Source organism: Sesamum indicum, linkage group LG11, assembly GCF_026168435.1.
Source record: "Sesamum indicum cultivar Baizhima isolate 11 linkage group LG11, ASM2616843v1, whole genome shotgun sequence".
NCBI lineage: Eukaryota > Viridiplantae > Streptophyta > Magnoliopsida > Lamiales > Pedaliaceae > Sesamum > Sesamum indicum.
Window position 1 is genome coordinate 16367681 of NC_142667.1, and position 15981 is coordinate 16383661.

Below are 15981 nucleotides of genomic sequence, written 5' to 3' on the forward strand. Positions count from 1 at the left end.
TCAAAATACCCTTTTGCATTGTAAATTATAATTATATATATTATATTTTTTTAAAATATTTTTATGACTAATATTCTCTCTAAATTATTTATTTACCCACTCTTAATTTCTTTTTACGTTTTTTCAAATATTTTTTATTTTTTTAAAAGAATTCAACAAAAGTAAAATAGTATTGTCCATTTCTCTTTCCAAGGACTACATAATTATTTTTCATTTGAGGAGGTATTTATAATTTTTCAAATAATAAAAAATATTTGTAATTATATCGAATTTTATAGGAATAGTTGTAATTTACCCAAAATATGTATATATATATCTATAATATATCCAAATAATTTTTTAGAATAGCACGAATTGTATGCTAGTCCATTTATAATAAGAAAACCACAAATCAAATGAATTGCAAGATTTTAGAGAATATGGATTTGCATTGACAGATGACAGCCAGTAACAACTAATTCGGCCTGGAATGGCCCAAAGGAAGCAGAAGATCAAATCTTTAGAATCAAGAAAATGAGTTGAACCCAAAGTTTAAAGAATGTTGAAGAATTCAAGAAACACAAACTCTCTAATTAGTAATTACGACAGTAACAAAATATCCAACAAACATCAATCATCATTCTGATTTATACCAGAGGGTGCAGCAGATTCTCCTGTATCAACGGCGTAGTCGTCTCCAGCTTCCCTGTTCTTGTATCTGTACATTGAGGCAACTAATATGAATACAAGTAGATTCACAGAACTTAATGCTGCCAGCACCCAGTAATACCGATCCAAACGACTCATGTTCAACGTGGGCTGGAACCAGTTTGGTTTGCCTCCTCTTTCACTTATTTTCCCCACAACGTAGACTGTAAGCACACTGCACATGAATCCCAGACCAGACACTGCATAAGTGAAATGTTCGATGTAGGTTTCCATGGAATCAGGAGCCTGATCCTTGTAGAAAGCAGCAACGCCCTTTTCAAGGAAGGCCTCCAGCCCGGCTTGTAGGACAAACTGGAAAAGCAGCCAAAATATACTCATTGGAATTTCGTCGTCAGGCTTGTCGAGTAAACCATGCCTTCTAATCACATTCAGCCTCCTTGTCTCTACTCTTGCAGCCGTTATGCAACATAGAACTGAGAACACCATAGCGATTGCAATCCCTATGGGGGCTGCATATTGTTTATATTTCTTTAAAGACCGGTTGGCCGATACACCGAACCATACCTTTGCCCACTTGTTTAGCAGTAGAAGCACCTGAAGAGGAACTTTCCATTTTCCAACTTTGCGATTCATTTTATTCGCTTGCTCTACAAAGTAAGTGTTTGCAACAGAGGATACGATGCCGCAAATTATGAAGGTGAGCCACATAGGGACCATGCGGACAGCAATTTTGGCTTCTTCGACTTGTGATACTGAGCAGAGTCTCCATTTATCATTCTCTTGATCTTCTCGACTTACATCTGGCAATATAATGGCGGCTCGCTCTAGGCACCTGAGTTGTAGTGAAAAGAAATACAAGAAACTGTCACTGCATGGTTTGTTCTCAGGCTAGCCGATTCATATACATGCAATGCAATAAAATGGTACTTGGCTAGCTGATATATATAGATGGAAAATAGACAATTAAATACCTGAGGAAACGAGTACGGGAAAATGACTCGTTATCTTTTCTGTAAAGATCTCTAGAATCAAGCGGAAATGGTTTGGATCTCTTGTAAGCAGAGGCCACAAATACTCTGCAAACGTTAGATACGGGGCTCCCCTGCGGTTTAGCCTTATCATATGCACGCCAACCACTCAAAAAAAGAAAGGTAGCAACCGCGGTACATATTGCTGGGATTCCAAACCGGAGGGACCATGGTTTTATGTATGGAAGTGCAATAGCTCCAATTACCGGTATCAGCACCACAAGAATAAAACCTGGTATTTTTAAGAAATCTATCGTCGGATTACTATTAGATTTATTTTCCTGTTCCTCACGGAAAGGATGTACAGAGACAAGGTTGCCAGCAATTCCCACGGCTACAGATGCCATGCCTACATAGAAGAGAACTTTCTGGGTATGACCAATACATTCTGGCTGGTATTGTTTGCACGTGCCTGTACGATTGGCGAGTACGGGTGGGGTTGACATTGTAACAAACGCAATGCCCTACAACGACGTGGAATTTAAAGTACATGATATAACTCAATGAAGGCGGTAATGAGACAACTCAATCAGTAAGCATGCATTGCCGAGCGAGGAACAATGACATAGTCACATAAATGGTTGAAAAGGACCACTAAATTTCAGTATTACATAAATGGAAAGCTATAAAGGGATTAGAACTATATCAATATGAACACCCAGCCCACCTACTTCCAATGAGCCCTAAATCTATTACATACATCAGACCAGAAAAAATCAATCCACCAGCTGATGAGTCTAAAATTTGCACATCAGACGCCAACTTTTAAATTTCGAAAAGATGGATCTATTCTTCAACTTACCACGGTGTAGGCAATGCTAGAAATCACGAGCATCGTGAAATTCCCGAGACGTGCGTCAACAAGGAAGAGAAAGAAAGCTGGCAATACCATTGAAAGTCCAGTCCAGATGTTCAAAATTCCAGCAGCATGAGTTAAATCCAGTTTCCAAACGTCAGTTAAATAATTTTGCATTTCAAAAAATGCGTATCCAACCAATATGTCAGCCCATAGCAGTGCTGCAATGAATAGGAGCAAGAACAAAATAAACACACAAGTCTATGTTTAATCTTGATAAGAGTAAACACATGACCATAAAAGCTGGAAAAGTGTATGTTACTCTTTACCAGAAATTCTAACAAAGCTCCTCATTCTTGAATCAATCTATTCTCCGTCTCTGCTGAAAAACAACAAGAAAGAAATAAGACAAACACTTCCACAAAGCTAAATCAAAACATTAATCTTAAAAATCAAGAAACAGAGGAGTCAAACAATGTTGTTGCATTCACCAAACAAAGTAATAATACATTTAAAGCTAAAATCAAGTTACCTTCTTCAGTAACCCAGAGAGAGACAGCCCTTGCAGCCTCTGAACCAATCTTCTTCTCCTTCTTGGTTGCTATAAAATACCATCTGAATAGCTGGCTCACTTCAAAAGAAATATTTAAATACCTTTCCCGGTATTATATAATATATAGTCTTTTAATATTTTACAATCTTATTGTTCACACCACAACTATCTGTACATCATAGAAAAATAAAACTTAGTTGACGTTGACTTTGCATCGACCCACCAAAAATGTAGTAGGAGCCCCATATCCATATTCATACCCAATTGGCTGCAAAATAAGTTCATATGGCGGAGTAGAGATCATGAATTTAAATCTCACTATATACATTGAATAGGATCTGCTGCATAGGATGTGTTATCAATTGTAATAGAAGGTGTTGTTTAGATTTCATTATTATGGTATTGTTGATTTTATTGTAATTATCTTTGTTAAGTATTGATATTTGATTAAATAAAAATAAAAATAAAAACCATATATATTAGGTCATCTCAACACCACCTTTTAATTTTATCCTAATCCAATTTTGTGAAAAACTATCTTTTGCTTTCACCAATTTCCCCTCCTGAAAAGCCATGCAACTGCAAATGTTGAGGATGAATCTGTGTGGGTTGCATTATGTCACATGACAACTGCATTAATGAGTATGTACAATTATTCATATGACAGCTAAACATCCTCAGTGTCCTAAATTCTATAAATGCTTAGGTAGGTGTGAAATCATTCTCATCAGTTTATTCTTTCATTTAGATAATCGCTTTTTCTTAAATATTTGCAATAACTTAAAAAACAACAAGTTTCACCAAATGCTAATTTGTCTCTTTTGATATGGCTAACGATATGCGTTGCATTGTATTGTTGACCAACCAATTGAATTTCTTAAGGGGAGATGACTTGTTGTCATTGAAAAAACAAATGATTAAATTGGCCAAACAGTTTGTGAAAGTAGTTTAGACGAGAATATTTACTCATTTTACATATTACAGGAGATAAATTACATTTAATTCTAAAAAAAAGTATGGAAATCTATAAACGCAAGGTTGGCAGAATATTAGAGAAGATAGAATTCCCTAGACAGCCAATATATATATACATATATATGTTTTATATATATATGTTGCTCTCTTTAGAGCTAATAAGATTATTGGTCATGGGGAAATAGTAATACGGGCCAAAATTGGTCACAGGTAAACCAAATAAGTACAATATATTTGTGATGTAATTAGCTTACAGTTCAAAAAACGCGATTAATCATATATCAAGTGTATAACATTTGTTATGTGATTGATTTGATTGGAAAAGACTTAATTTGATTAAAAATTATGCATTGATGAGGGTTTGTTGAAGAATGGGAAAGGCCCAACCGTAGCTAATGGATAAAATCTTGAATGAATTTTAGGATTTGGAAATTCTAAGCACAGCAACAACAGCATTCACCTTTATCATCTGCATTTGTTGAGGGTAAAGCAGATTCCCCCGTACCAACCACTCCCTGATATGAAGCTTCCTCGTCCTTGTATCGGTAACTCCAAGCCACCAATATGAATGCAAGTAGATTCACACAACTTAGAGCTGCCAGCACCCAGTAATACCTATCCAAACGACTCCTGTTCAAGGTGTACTGAAACCAGTTTGTTCTTCTGCCTCCTCTTTCACTTATTTTGCCCACAACATAAACTGTAAGCACACTAAGCATGTATCCCAGACCAGATACTCCCTTAGTGAAATATTCGAGGTAGGTCTTCATGGATTCAGGAGCCTGCTCTTCGTGGAATGTACCGACACCCTTTTCAAGGAAGGCGTCCAGTCCGGCTAGTAGGAAAAACTGGAAGAGCAGCCAAAAGATGCTCATTGGGACTTCTTTATCGGGCTGGTCCACCAAACCATGCCTTCTAATCACATTCAGCCTCCGTGTCTCTATTTTTGCAGCAGTTATGCAACATAGAACTGATAATATCATAGCCACCGCGATCCCTATGGGGGCTCCATATTCTTTATATTTCCTTAAAGACCAGCTCGCCAATATATCAAACCATGCCTTTGCCCACTCGAATAGCAGTAGAAGCACCTGAAGAGGAACTTTCCATGTTCCAAGTCTGCGATTCATTTTATTTGCTTGTTCTACAAAGTAAGTGTTTGCAGTAGAGGATACGATCCCACAGACTATGAAGGTGAGCCACATAGGGATCATGCGAACAGCAATTTTGGCTTCTTCAACTTCTCCTACCGAGCAGAGTCTCCATCTGCTCTTCTCTTCATCTTCTCCTGGCAATATGATGGCAGCCTTCTCTAGGCACCTGAATTACAGTGAAAAGCATACAAGAACCTGGACTGTCTGTATATGACTGTATATGGAATAAAATCTTAAACAACCACTCACTAACTGATGTGACGGGAAAGAGACAAGCACATACCTGAGGCAACGACTACGGGAAAATGACTCATTTTCAGCTTTCTTGTAAATCTCTCTATTATTGAGTGGAAATGGCTTGGATTTCTTGAAAGCAGAGGCCACAAACACTCTACAAACGTTAGTTAGCGGGCTGCCCTTTGGTTTATCCTTATCATATGTACACCAACCACTCCAAAAAAGAAAGGTCGCAAAGGCAGTACATATTGCAGGAATTCCAAAGCGGAGGGTCCATGGCTTTATGTATGGAAGTGCAATAGCTCCAATTACCGCTATCAGCACCACAAGAATAAAACCTGGTATTTTTAAGCAAGCTTTTATTGATGCATAACTGTCAGGTTTATCTTTCTGTTCATGACCAAAAGAGCGTACAGATACATCATTGCCAGCACTTCCCACAGCTATAAGCGCCATGCCCGTATAGAAGAGAGCCTTCTGGGTATGACCTATACATTGTTTGCATGTGGCTGTATGACTGGCAAGAACTGATGGGGTTGACATAGTAACAAAGCCAATACCCTGTAGAAAGGTGGAGTTCTAAGTACGAAAAATAATTCTACAAAGGCATTGATGACACAGCTCCATCAACATGCGTCTATTGCCCCGAGGGAACAATGTCAATTGAGCTCATTCCAGTTTACATAGAGAACATAATTCAATGGTTGTTTCATTCTTTAAGTATGGCTGCTAAATTTCAATAGCACATAAATGGCAACATACAAAGGGGTATTGAGAATTACATCAAATCTCAAGAAGCTTAAGAGAATGTAATAGCATCAGGAATACCCAGCCCATGTACTTCTAATGAGCCCTCATCTTGTAACATACATCAGATGAGAAAAAAGCAATGCACCAGCTAATCAGTTTATAATTTGCACATTATTGCCAACCCTAAATTTGCAAAAGGTAGATCTATCTTCCGTTTGATTAGTGAAAAGATTTATCAACATACCACGGTGTAGGTTGTGCTAGAAATCAGGAGCATCGTGAAATTTCCGAGACAAGCATCAACAAGGAAGAGAAAGAAAACTGGCAATATCATAGCAATTCCTCCCCAGATATTCAAAATTCCAGCAGCATGAGTAAAACTCAGTTTCCAAACCTCAGTTAAATATTTTTGCATTTCAAAAAATGCGAATCCGACCAATATGTCAGCCCACAGCAGTGCTGCAATGAATAGGACCACGAAAAAAAAAAGTAAACACACAAGTCTATGTATAAACTTGAAAACACAGTTTTAACTCCATATATGAGAGTGGGTAAACACATGAACATTAACGCTGGAAAAATGTTACTTCTTTACCGGAAATTCTGACAAAGCTCTTCATTATTGCATAAATCTAATCACCTCAACTCTCTGCAGAAGAATGGCTACTGAAAAATAACAAGAAAAAAAAATAAGAACAACACTTGGGCAAAGCTCAACCAGAGATTATTCTTAAAATCAAGAAACAGGGGAGTCTGAAACAAAGCTGCATACATCAAGCAAGTAATACATTTAAAGCTAAAATCAAGAGACATTATTCAATAACCTCATATTCTATTTCCAACTCCAAATCTAAGTGTTTCTGATGATATACAAACACCCAGAGAGGGATGAGAGGTGTACCTGAAACTGAGAGAGCGGGGTGACAGGTGACAGGCCTTGCAGCCTGTGAACCAATCTTCTTCTCTTTCTTGACTGGTGCAAAATAGCATCCGATTCTGAATAGGTGGGCTCAGTTGGGGGGGAAAGAAAAATACCTTTCCCAGTGTTTAATCTTTGAGTATCTCATTGTTCACTCCCTAATAGAAAAATAAAACTGAGTTGACGTTGACTCTGCGTAGACCCCCCAGACACAAACAAAGTAGCAACTCAAAAATCCAAAGCCATTATTGAACCAGCTCAACCTCTTATGATTTCTCAATTCTGTTGTTCTCAATATACATGTTTTTTCCGGGTCCCGTTTCTTCTTCTTTGTGCTATCCACTCCACCTGTTTTCTTTTGACTGCTTACAACAAGCAACGAGTTGTGTGATGGTCAATCAGATCACGAAATCATTCAAATTCGTTTGCGAAAAAGGATAATAATAATCCAGCAGTCCAACTTTAATGAATGTATTGCAATTGATGAACTCAAAAGTTTTTGACAGGATGATTGGAGTTACAACTTTTTAAATTTTATGTAAATTATAATATAACCTCATGACATTTGTCGTAATTACAAACATATTATAATTATTTAAAAAATTATAAATTATCTTATAAAATTAACGATGGTCAAATAAATATTACTATAATAAATTATAGTGATATTCACCTTATATTTATATTTTTATAAATAATTATATTTCTAATTTACCTCAAATTTTATTACCTTTACTGATCTTTTGCTTTCTGGACTTGCCATTACTCGGAAGGGGTGAATTTTTGTGAGTATCCTAAATTCCCAACATCTTAGGTAGGTGGAATTGGAAAACACACTGTCAACAACCTATTCTTTCATTCAGATCATTTGCTTTTCCTAAAGGAATTGCAAATGAAGTTTAAAAATTTGTAACTTTCCCCGAATGCAGCAAACTTGTCGGTTTTGTATATACAATTGTTTTCCGTCAACTTGTTGGGGTTAGAATATTAGGAATAATAACGAGTCACGTGATTGTTTAGTTTTCTAGTGAATAAATAAAGGGGTGAGCAATGATACGTGAGAGTGTATTATTGACCAATCACTTGAAATGTAGGTAGCTACCTATTTCCCTATTAATCAAGATCCAATTTTTTTGAAGCTTTTGGTCTATGATGGTTAGGTTCTTCTTTTTCTATTTTATTTTCCTAATCTATAATGTTTCACATTATAATTCTTTTGTTACAAAAATAATAAACAAATATATGAATGAACATTATATTATTTAGTGGGAGCATTATTAAATTAAATAATACTTTTAAAAGCATAAATATAAAACATTAGTCGAAATAAAATTTATAATTTTGTGAAAAAATAATTATTAATGACAAGCAACAAGTTAAAAAATAAGTAAAAAATAGTATTTTTTTTAACATATAAGATAAATTATTCTTTCATCAATTAAATTGATTTTAAAAGTGATTTTTCTGCGAATACTATTATTTTATTACAACTTTCAAATTTTTTTTACAAAAATCACTTGTCTAAAAGCAGAAATTTTTGCAACTTTGAAACAATTCTGTCCTACATCTAACAGCAGCAGCAGAAACACTTGGAATCATCATTGTAGGGCTCATCAATCCCACCAAACTCTTCACCCTCTTGATCTTCCAACTCTGATTCTCTGTACCGATAAAACACACCCACCACCACAAAGATTACAAGATTGATAGCCATCAACCAAGCCAGTGTCCAGTAATACTTATCAAGTCTACTCCCATTCAGGTTGTGCTGAAACCAATTCATTTTCCCTCTGCTTTCACTCACTTTTCCCACAACAAATACCGAAAGAACACTTCCAAGTATCCCAACACCAAACACGCCACTAATGAAGAACGGCAAGTAATTTCGTGTCGTGGCAGGGGATTGATCGATGAAGAAGCAAATGGTGCTGTAATTGAAAATCCCGTTAAATGCCCCAAGCAGAACAAACTGCGGAAGCAACCAGAACATGGTCATGGGAACGGTTTCGTCTGGCTTGTCGACTAAACCGTGCTTTTGAACCACGCCAAGCCTTCGGTTCTCCACTTTGGCAGCGGTGATGCAGCAAAGTATCGCGAGTATCATTGATACAGCAATACCGAAAGATGGAGCGAACTTTCTTGACCCTGATTCGCCTAATGCATTAGAAAACTTAGCATAGAGTTTGGTGCATTGATTTTGGGCTTGCTCGTAGAACCAGAGAAGGGCTACACTGGGGACTGTGAGGCGCCCAACTTTGTGGTTCAGGTGGTCTAATTGCTCAACGAAGTAGGTGAATCCGATGGATGAGACGACACCACATAATATGAAAGTCATCCAGACAGGAATCATGCGTATGATGGTTTTGGTCTCTTCCACTTCTGTAACCGTGCAGAGTCTCCACATATTCTTTTCCTGTTCCTCTCGAGGTTTTGTAGGTATCAGAATTGCAGCTTTGTCCAAGCACCTGCATATTAAGAATGTATCCGGTGAGCATACATAAAATTAACAGATGAAACCTTGTTCTTGATGTACAAAATTGTTGGTGGAGAGAAGAGGCATGGACCTGAGGCTCCTTGTGTGGGGAACCGAGTGAATTTCGGGATTTTGGATCTCATATAGTTCCTTAACATCTCTTGGAGTTGTATAGAACAACTTGGAAGCAGCAGCCACGAACACACGGATGAACATCGTCAAAGGGCTTCCTGTTGGCCTCAAATACTTGTAGGAACACGAGCCGCTGAAAAACAGGAGAGTGGCAACGAGAGTACATATGGCTGGAATTCCAAACCGAAGAGACCATGGTTTTATGTAAGGGAGGGCTAAGACTGCAACAATTGTGGTGATGATAACAGCAAAAATACTGAAAAAGAAACGCCAAAATGTGTTGTGATCTAGATCTTCCTCTTCCCCGCTGAACTGCTCAGCTATGAATGAGTTCCAGGAGGTCAGATGGCCAGCCATCCCGAAAGCTATTAAAGGCAACGCTGTGTAGAAAAGTACTTTTTGGCCTTGGCCGATGCATTCTGGCTTGTATTCGCTGCAGGTTCCCATAGCATTTGACAGAACTGGCGGAGTGGACATTGTTAAAAATCCCAATCCCTGGATATTAAAATATCCCCTCATTTTCAGAGCTTGTAAATATGCAAAAAGCATGATGGGAATTAGATAGAGGGGTTAGGATTTACGGCACTATACGCAAAGCTGGAGATCAAGAGCATCCAGTAATTTCCCAATATGGTGTCCACTAAGAATGCTAGAAGTAATGGCAATACTGTAACCACTCCCCAAAAAATGTTGACGATGGCAGCAGCGTGGGTGAAACCAAGCTTCCAAACGTTGGTCAAGTATGCCATCATTACGTACATGGCATACATCGCTAGTATGTCCACCCATAGCAGGACTGTAATGGTGGAATAAAACAAGATTACATCACAAGGGAAGCCAGACGGAATCGCCATTTAATCAGGGAATAAGAAAAAGAAATGATACAAGTATCAAACGTAATATAGAGTTATGTCTTTTAGTGAAGAACAGGTTAGGACTCAGGAGCATTAGAGTCAATCTGTACTTACCAACTACTCTCCCAACTGTGGCCATTGAGCTTGTATGTTTACCTTCTCTGCCAAAAGAAAAATACTGCAATTCACGACGATTACATCAATCTTCCATACTTTAAGTCGTTGATTACTCAAATGAACAAAAAATAACAAGAGATGAAAATCGGAGAAAGGACCTCCAAGATTAGCAGAACTCGGAAGTTCAGTTGAGATTATTATGAAAAACTTACCAAACTAAAACCTCGGAAACAAAGAAAAAAAGTCTGGCTGATGAGAAACTTGTGTTACCATAAAGAGCTTGTCGGAACGGGGATTGCGATGTCGGAGAATGTAGCTTCTTATTTCACTTAGTTATATATAGAAGGGGATTCATTGTATACAAGACAGATAATGGCAAAAAAACAAGGCGGATTCTTGTTTTTTCTTTGAAATTCTTGCAACGCGTAAAACAAAGTAAGTTGAATTTCATAAATATTTGTATATGGGTGAAGTCAACTCCAACCGAAACAGGGAAGTGGATAGCTGGACCAAATTCCAGGTTAGTCCATTTCGGACGTGAAAATAAAACAAATTTACGATCTACAACATATAATTATGGGGTTAAGTCCATTTTGACCATGTGATATATAAAAATATAAAAAATTTCCATATAAAATATTTAATATCAAAATCATCCCTATAATTACACCCTTCTGGTTAATTTGAGCTTATTTTTTTAGAAACAATGATTAAAAGATCCCTTCTAATCAACTGATCAAATTAGGTCAATTAATATATAATTATTTTAATTTATAACTATTAAAATATATTTACAATATATATAATTGTTATTATAACCCCATCCCCATCTTCTTCCCCACATCATCTTCTTGCTTCGCCCCCAGCCCTCTTGCCTCCAACCCCCCTTCGCTGGGTAATGCGGTCGCCCTTGGTGGATGGGCAACCGAGTCACCTTCGCAGATGACCCTCCTTGCGTTGGACGACCGCCGTCGCCCAGGGGTGAGGAGGTCGCGGCGCACTCCTCTTCAGTTCACCGCATCCATTGCATTATTTTTTATATAATTTAATTAAATTAATAGTTTATTATATAAATAATTAAATAGTTATTATATAAAATAAAATAATATTTTATTATTAATAAAAAATAGATAATATTTAAATTAAATAATTAGTATAAAAAATAATATTTTATTATTAATAAATATATAATATTATATAGATTAAATGTGAGAGAAGAGTAAAAATATTAAAAAAAAAACAAAAGTATTTTTATAGAAAAATCGCAGTCAAAGCATATGTGATCCAAATTTTGTATGGAGGGAATTTTTTGAACTTTATCTTATATCACAAGGAGTATTTGAGACTTTAATTTTTAAAGAATTTTTTTTTAATATTTCTATTATTACAGGGAGTATACGAATTTTTCCTTTTTCCTTGTAATTATGACATTAGCCTAAAGATTAGAGCAATTAATTCCCTTGGATCGCATGGTTTATTTCTCTTGCTTTCTTTGATGGATTTAGACTTCATTCTTTGCTAAACATTATACGCAATCAGCAGCCGACGTGCAATTTAGTTTAGCAGCTCAGATAATAACAGTAGGGTTGTCAGAAAATCGCAGATCTTGTATAAATCAAAAGATTACATATGGTCTAAAGTTGAGTTCAAAATTCATCACATGTCTGACCATTGAGGTGAGACAAGATTGCTGGAAAATCAACAATTCCTTCATTGAAATGCTCATGTGAAGAATTACAGTTTAAGGTTGATATTCTCAATTGATAGACAATGCCAACTACTGCAATTACTGTTCTTTCAGTAGACCGCGTTGAAATAGTGCAACCATTGTGGCTGTATGTCTCTTTATTTTTCAATTCTTCACAAAGTCTACTTCAACTTCCCCATGTTTATTGCGGGGTAGGAAGTTTCATAAGAAACCGTGTTAGTTCATTACCCCCAACACTCAAACTATAAAGGCACTCCTGCTACATTCATGAGGCTCAACTTGCAGTCTAGTTGACGTTGACTTGCAAGCCTTGGCACGTTAGCGATAGAATTTGCTTGGATGCAGAATTACAAATTCAGATGCTACGGATTGAGAACGACTCATGAAATTTTAAACCTTTATAATGGGTTGATTGGATAGTAGCTGCAAAAGGCATGTAAATGTATTCCAGGCGAATTTCACCAAGTTTAAAGACACAGAATCTCTTTGCAGACAACTTGGTCATATCAGAAACATTATACACAACCCTTTACTGTAAGAAAAAATCAGACAACATGCCTGTGTGCATACACTTATCAACGATGCCGCTCTTCCATGATTCATCAGGAAAAAGAAAAAGAAAAAACCATCAGGGCCCTCTTCCTCGTTTGCATGTCTAGTTTGAACTTCAATCCAATTGCTCGGTTTGATACACACAATCAAGAAAAGGCTATTCTTCCTCCAAGAAATCTACCAACAGGATTCCTCTCAAGGTCTTTTTGCTTTCTTACATAACCTAGGCTTTTCACCAATTAACAGAGCTTTCTCTTTAGCCCCACCCACAGTCACCATCAACGAAATGCCAACCGAATCTAAACACTTACTGGTAACGTTCAAATCATACATACTATTCACCAGCATTGTAAAGAAGTCGATGATCAGTCATTCCTCGCTTTAAGACCTGTTATATTTAAAAACTAAATATGGCCAAGAAAACACATTTATATTTAGATATAAAGAGGAACAATTTCTAGTAACTGATATTGTACAATGCTGTAGCATTTCCAAAACCCAACTCCATAACCTCAAGATTAGCATAAGGGAACCTCAAATATAACTCAATGTACGATCCATTGTCTTCCGTGATTGAGAAACAATGTCCAAAATAATCCCCAATCTCACTAACTTAATACACATTACAAAAGTCATCAACATCTCCATATTGATCATAAAACTACAACCACAACGGAGTCGGAGTTGTAAGAACTTTGCCACTCCTCAATCCATCGACATATTCTCTAGTCACAAGTAGCCAATTCCATCCTCCTCCTATTTTCTTCATCACCCTCTTTCTGAATCTGGCACTTTATCCACATAATTCAGCCAAGAGAACACATTTATATTTAGATATAAAGAACAACAATGTCTAGTAACTGATATCGTACAATGTTGTATCATTTCCAAAACCCTACTCCACAAACTCAAGATTAGCATAAGGATAACTCGAATACAACTCAATGCACAATCCATGGTCTTCCGTGATTGAGAAACAACGTCCAAAATAATCCCCAACCATCACTAACTTATTACAGATTACAAAGTCATCAACATCTCCATGGTGATCATAAAACTGCAACCACACCGGAGTTGTAAGAACTTTGCCACACCTCAATCCCCTCAACATCTTCTCTGGTCACAAATAGCCGATCCCATCCACCTTCTAGTTTCTTGATCGCCCCTCTTTCGGAATCCGTCACTTTATCCACATAATTCCTTCTATACATCTCTTCACTAACAATCCCCTCATTTTCGTTTCCCTCCACTCTCGACCACACTTCCAGCTCACCCTCTCTCCCGATGAACACTTGCTTCCGATAGCAATGAATCACAAAGTTGCCACCATTGTTTCCTCCCACATTCCTCATACTTGGATTCTTCTCTTTCAAATAAACCCAGGGATCATCACTTAGTTTGCGCATATCTGCCACAGCTAAATCACCCGATTTTGAGCAAATTTTGAACAACAACAATTCATCCAAGTCAACACCCACATCGGCAAATGAGTCCCCAAATCGACTGCTTCGACCGGAACCTGGCTCATTTGTTTCCCAAACCACATTTCCAGTTCTCGGGTCCCACAATCGAATGTACCCAGAATACCCAAATGCTCCCGATGTCACAGAACTCCCGAGCAAAATCCCCATATCTGATACATACGTAAGCTTTGTGGGAACCATATTTTTTGAAGAATTTCCAGGCATTCTTCCAATCTCCGACGAAACCCTCATCGTGGATTTATCGATCATTAAGATGCAATTTTCTCCGTGCTGGCAATCGTAGGAAGCAAAAACAGAATCCTCCGAGTCGGCAATCGCGTGGACTCGGGCTTTGTATATCCTCACATCGGAAGGGTCGACCCATTCCGTCGAGTGGACTCGGCGCCCGTTGGCCATATTATAAAAGTGTAAGCCCGACCCATGTAGAGAACCGACGGCAGCAACCTCCGGTCGGATCCTTCTCACCGAAGTGATGAAGTCTAAATGCGTCCGTACTGTTGCTGAATGGCTGAGATTCCAATCGTACACCGAAATCTGCCCGCCGTGGGCCACCCACAACGACCCATCTGATTCGATGGCGTTGAAGTCAGAAACGACACCGTCAGCGGAGGGGTTGAGGGTGGTAAAGAGGGAGGAGTCTATACCATTGAGTCGACTCGGGGCGAGTGCGGACCTGAGTTGGGAGTCGATGCCGAAGTAGAGGGCCTCGTCGATGAGTTCTTGGTTGGAAAAACGTTTGGCGGTGGAGGGGAGGCGATTGGAGCGGAGGAGGGAAAGGAGGACGGAAAAGATCTCCGGGTCGCGGTCGATGAAGACCGGTTCTTCAGGCGGCCGGTTAGAGAGGGCGGATAAGAGGGAATCGGGGCCGCCAGAGCGGAGGGTGGAGACGGTTGTTTCGAAGAGCTTACCTCCCACGTTGAGTTTGATGCGTCCGGCGGCGGTGGAGTCGGGACTTTGGTCATCCATAAACGGCAGTTTTAGGGGATACGTCTTTCAACCGAATTCTCAGAAAGATGTGTCCTTTCTGGGCTAATACAGGTGTGTTTGGGCATTACAAAAGTAGAGCCCAAGTTTCAGTGAAGTTTACCAAGTTGTTTTAGCCGATTGGATAATGGATCTCTCTTCAACAGTGATCTTCACTTAGCTTATGCAATTATTTTTCTTCTTTTGATTTAATTTTCAAGAATAATTGAAAACAAATGCAACTATCAATGAATAGATTATTCATTTCGTTTGTATCGAATTTTGTCCATGTTTTCGACTTCACAAAAATCAAGAGCAATTGACAAAGGCTGTAATCGTGTGTCTGTATCTCTCTGGTATTGGATAAGGCCCAATTCCAAATCCAATTCCAATTGAACAAGAACTCAAGACCCAACTGAATCAACGAATTTTTGGGCAGAACTCAAACCATGAGTAATTATCCATTTCGTAGTGAAACTGGAAGGGAACAGCCTACGAGTAATTAAGCTTTGTGGGTTTTTCTTGTCTTGTTAGTATTATACGTTCTTTGATTAATCTAAACTAAGAGCAAAGGAGATGTTACTTTTCACATTGTTAATTGTATTAAATCAAACTCTTATATCTTTCGTTAATTCATT

At 37.9% G+C, this 15981-nt stretch overlaps 4 protein-coding genes across 7 annotated transcripts; all 4 read right to left on the bottom strand.

The window, feature by feature from the left end:
- Positions 1-383: 383 nt before the first annotated feature.
- LOC105174544 (protein NRT1/ PTR FAMILY 5.5) lies at positions 384-3101 on the bottom strand. 2 transcript variants are annotated; one of them, XM_020697788.2, is made up of 5 exons: positions 3005-3101; positions 2802-2854; positions 2479-2693; positions 1620-2140; positions 384-1480 (listed from the first exon to the last, which is right to left on the bottom strand). In XM_020697788.2, exons 2-5 carry the CDS (start codon positions 2824-2826, stop codon positions 610-612), a joined length of 1632 nt encoding a protein of 543 aa, XP_020553447.1. In that variant the 5' UTR covers positions 2827-2854; positions 3005-3101; the 3' UTR covers positions 384-609. The 2 variants fall into 2 exon arrangements, with proteins under 2 accessions (XP_020553447.1, XP_011094983.1); XM_011096681.3 differs by having other exon boundaries at positions 2802-2851; positions 3005-3094.
- LOC110011235 (protein NRT1/ PTR FAMILY 5.5) lies at positions 2816-7443 on the bottom strand. Of its 3 annotated transcripts, none has more exons than XM_020697787.2 (7): positions 7043-7443; positions 6737-6804; positions 6386-6600; positions 5438-5952; positions 4461-5320; positions 3005-3103; positions 2816-2854 (listed from the first exon to the last, which is right to left on the bottom strand). In XM_020697787.2, the coding sequence occupies exons 2-7, from the start codon at positions 6759-6761 to the stop codon at positions 2823-2825; spliced, it is 1746 nt and encodes a 581-aa protein (XP_020553446.2). In that variant the 5' UTR covers positions 6762-6804; positions 7043-7443; the 3' UTR covers positions 2816-2822. The 3 variants fall into 3 exon arrangements, with proteins under 3 accessions (XP_020553446.2, XP_088731831.1, XP_020553445.2); XM_088875705.1 differs by having other exon boundaries at positions 6737-6807; positions 7043-7441; XM_020697786.2 differs by lacking the exon at positions 2816-2854 and having other exon boundaries at positions 3005-3095; positions 6737-6807; positions 7043-7440.
- Positions 7444-8519: 1076 nt separating this feature from the next.
- LOC105174545 (protein NRT1/ PTR FAMILY 5.5) lies at positions 8520-11010 on the bottom strand. The gene is made up of 5 exons (XM_011096684.3): positions 10849-11010; positions 10634-10697; positions 10247-10461; positions 9625-10160; positions 8520-9525 (listed from the first exon to the last, which is right to left on the bottom strand). The coding sequence occupies exons 2-5, from the start codon at positions 10656-10658 to the stop codon at positions 8628-8630; spliced, it is 1674 nt and encodes a 557-aa protein (XP_011094986.1). The 5' UTR covers positions 10659-10697; positions 10849-11010; the 3' UTR covers positions 8520-8627.
- Positions 11011-12764: 1754 nt separating this feature from the next.
- On the bottom strand, positions 12765-15508 carry LOC105174546 (BTB/POZ domain-containing protein). Its single transcript, XM_011096685.3, has one exon. It carries the CDS (start codon positions 15344-15346, stop codon positions 13946-13948), a length of 1401 nt encoding a protein of 466 aa, XP_011094987.1. The 5' UTR covers positions 15347-15508; the 3' UTR covers positions 12765-13945.
- Positions 15509-15981: the final 473 nt, after the last annotated feature.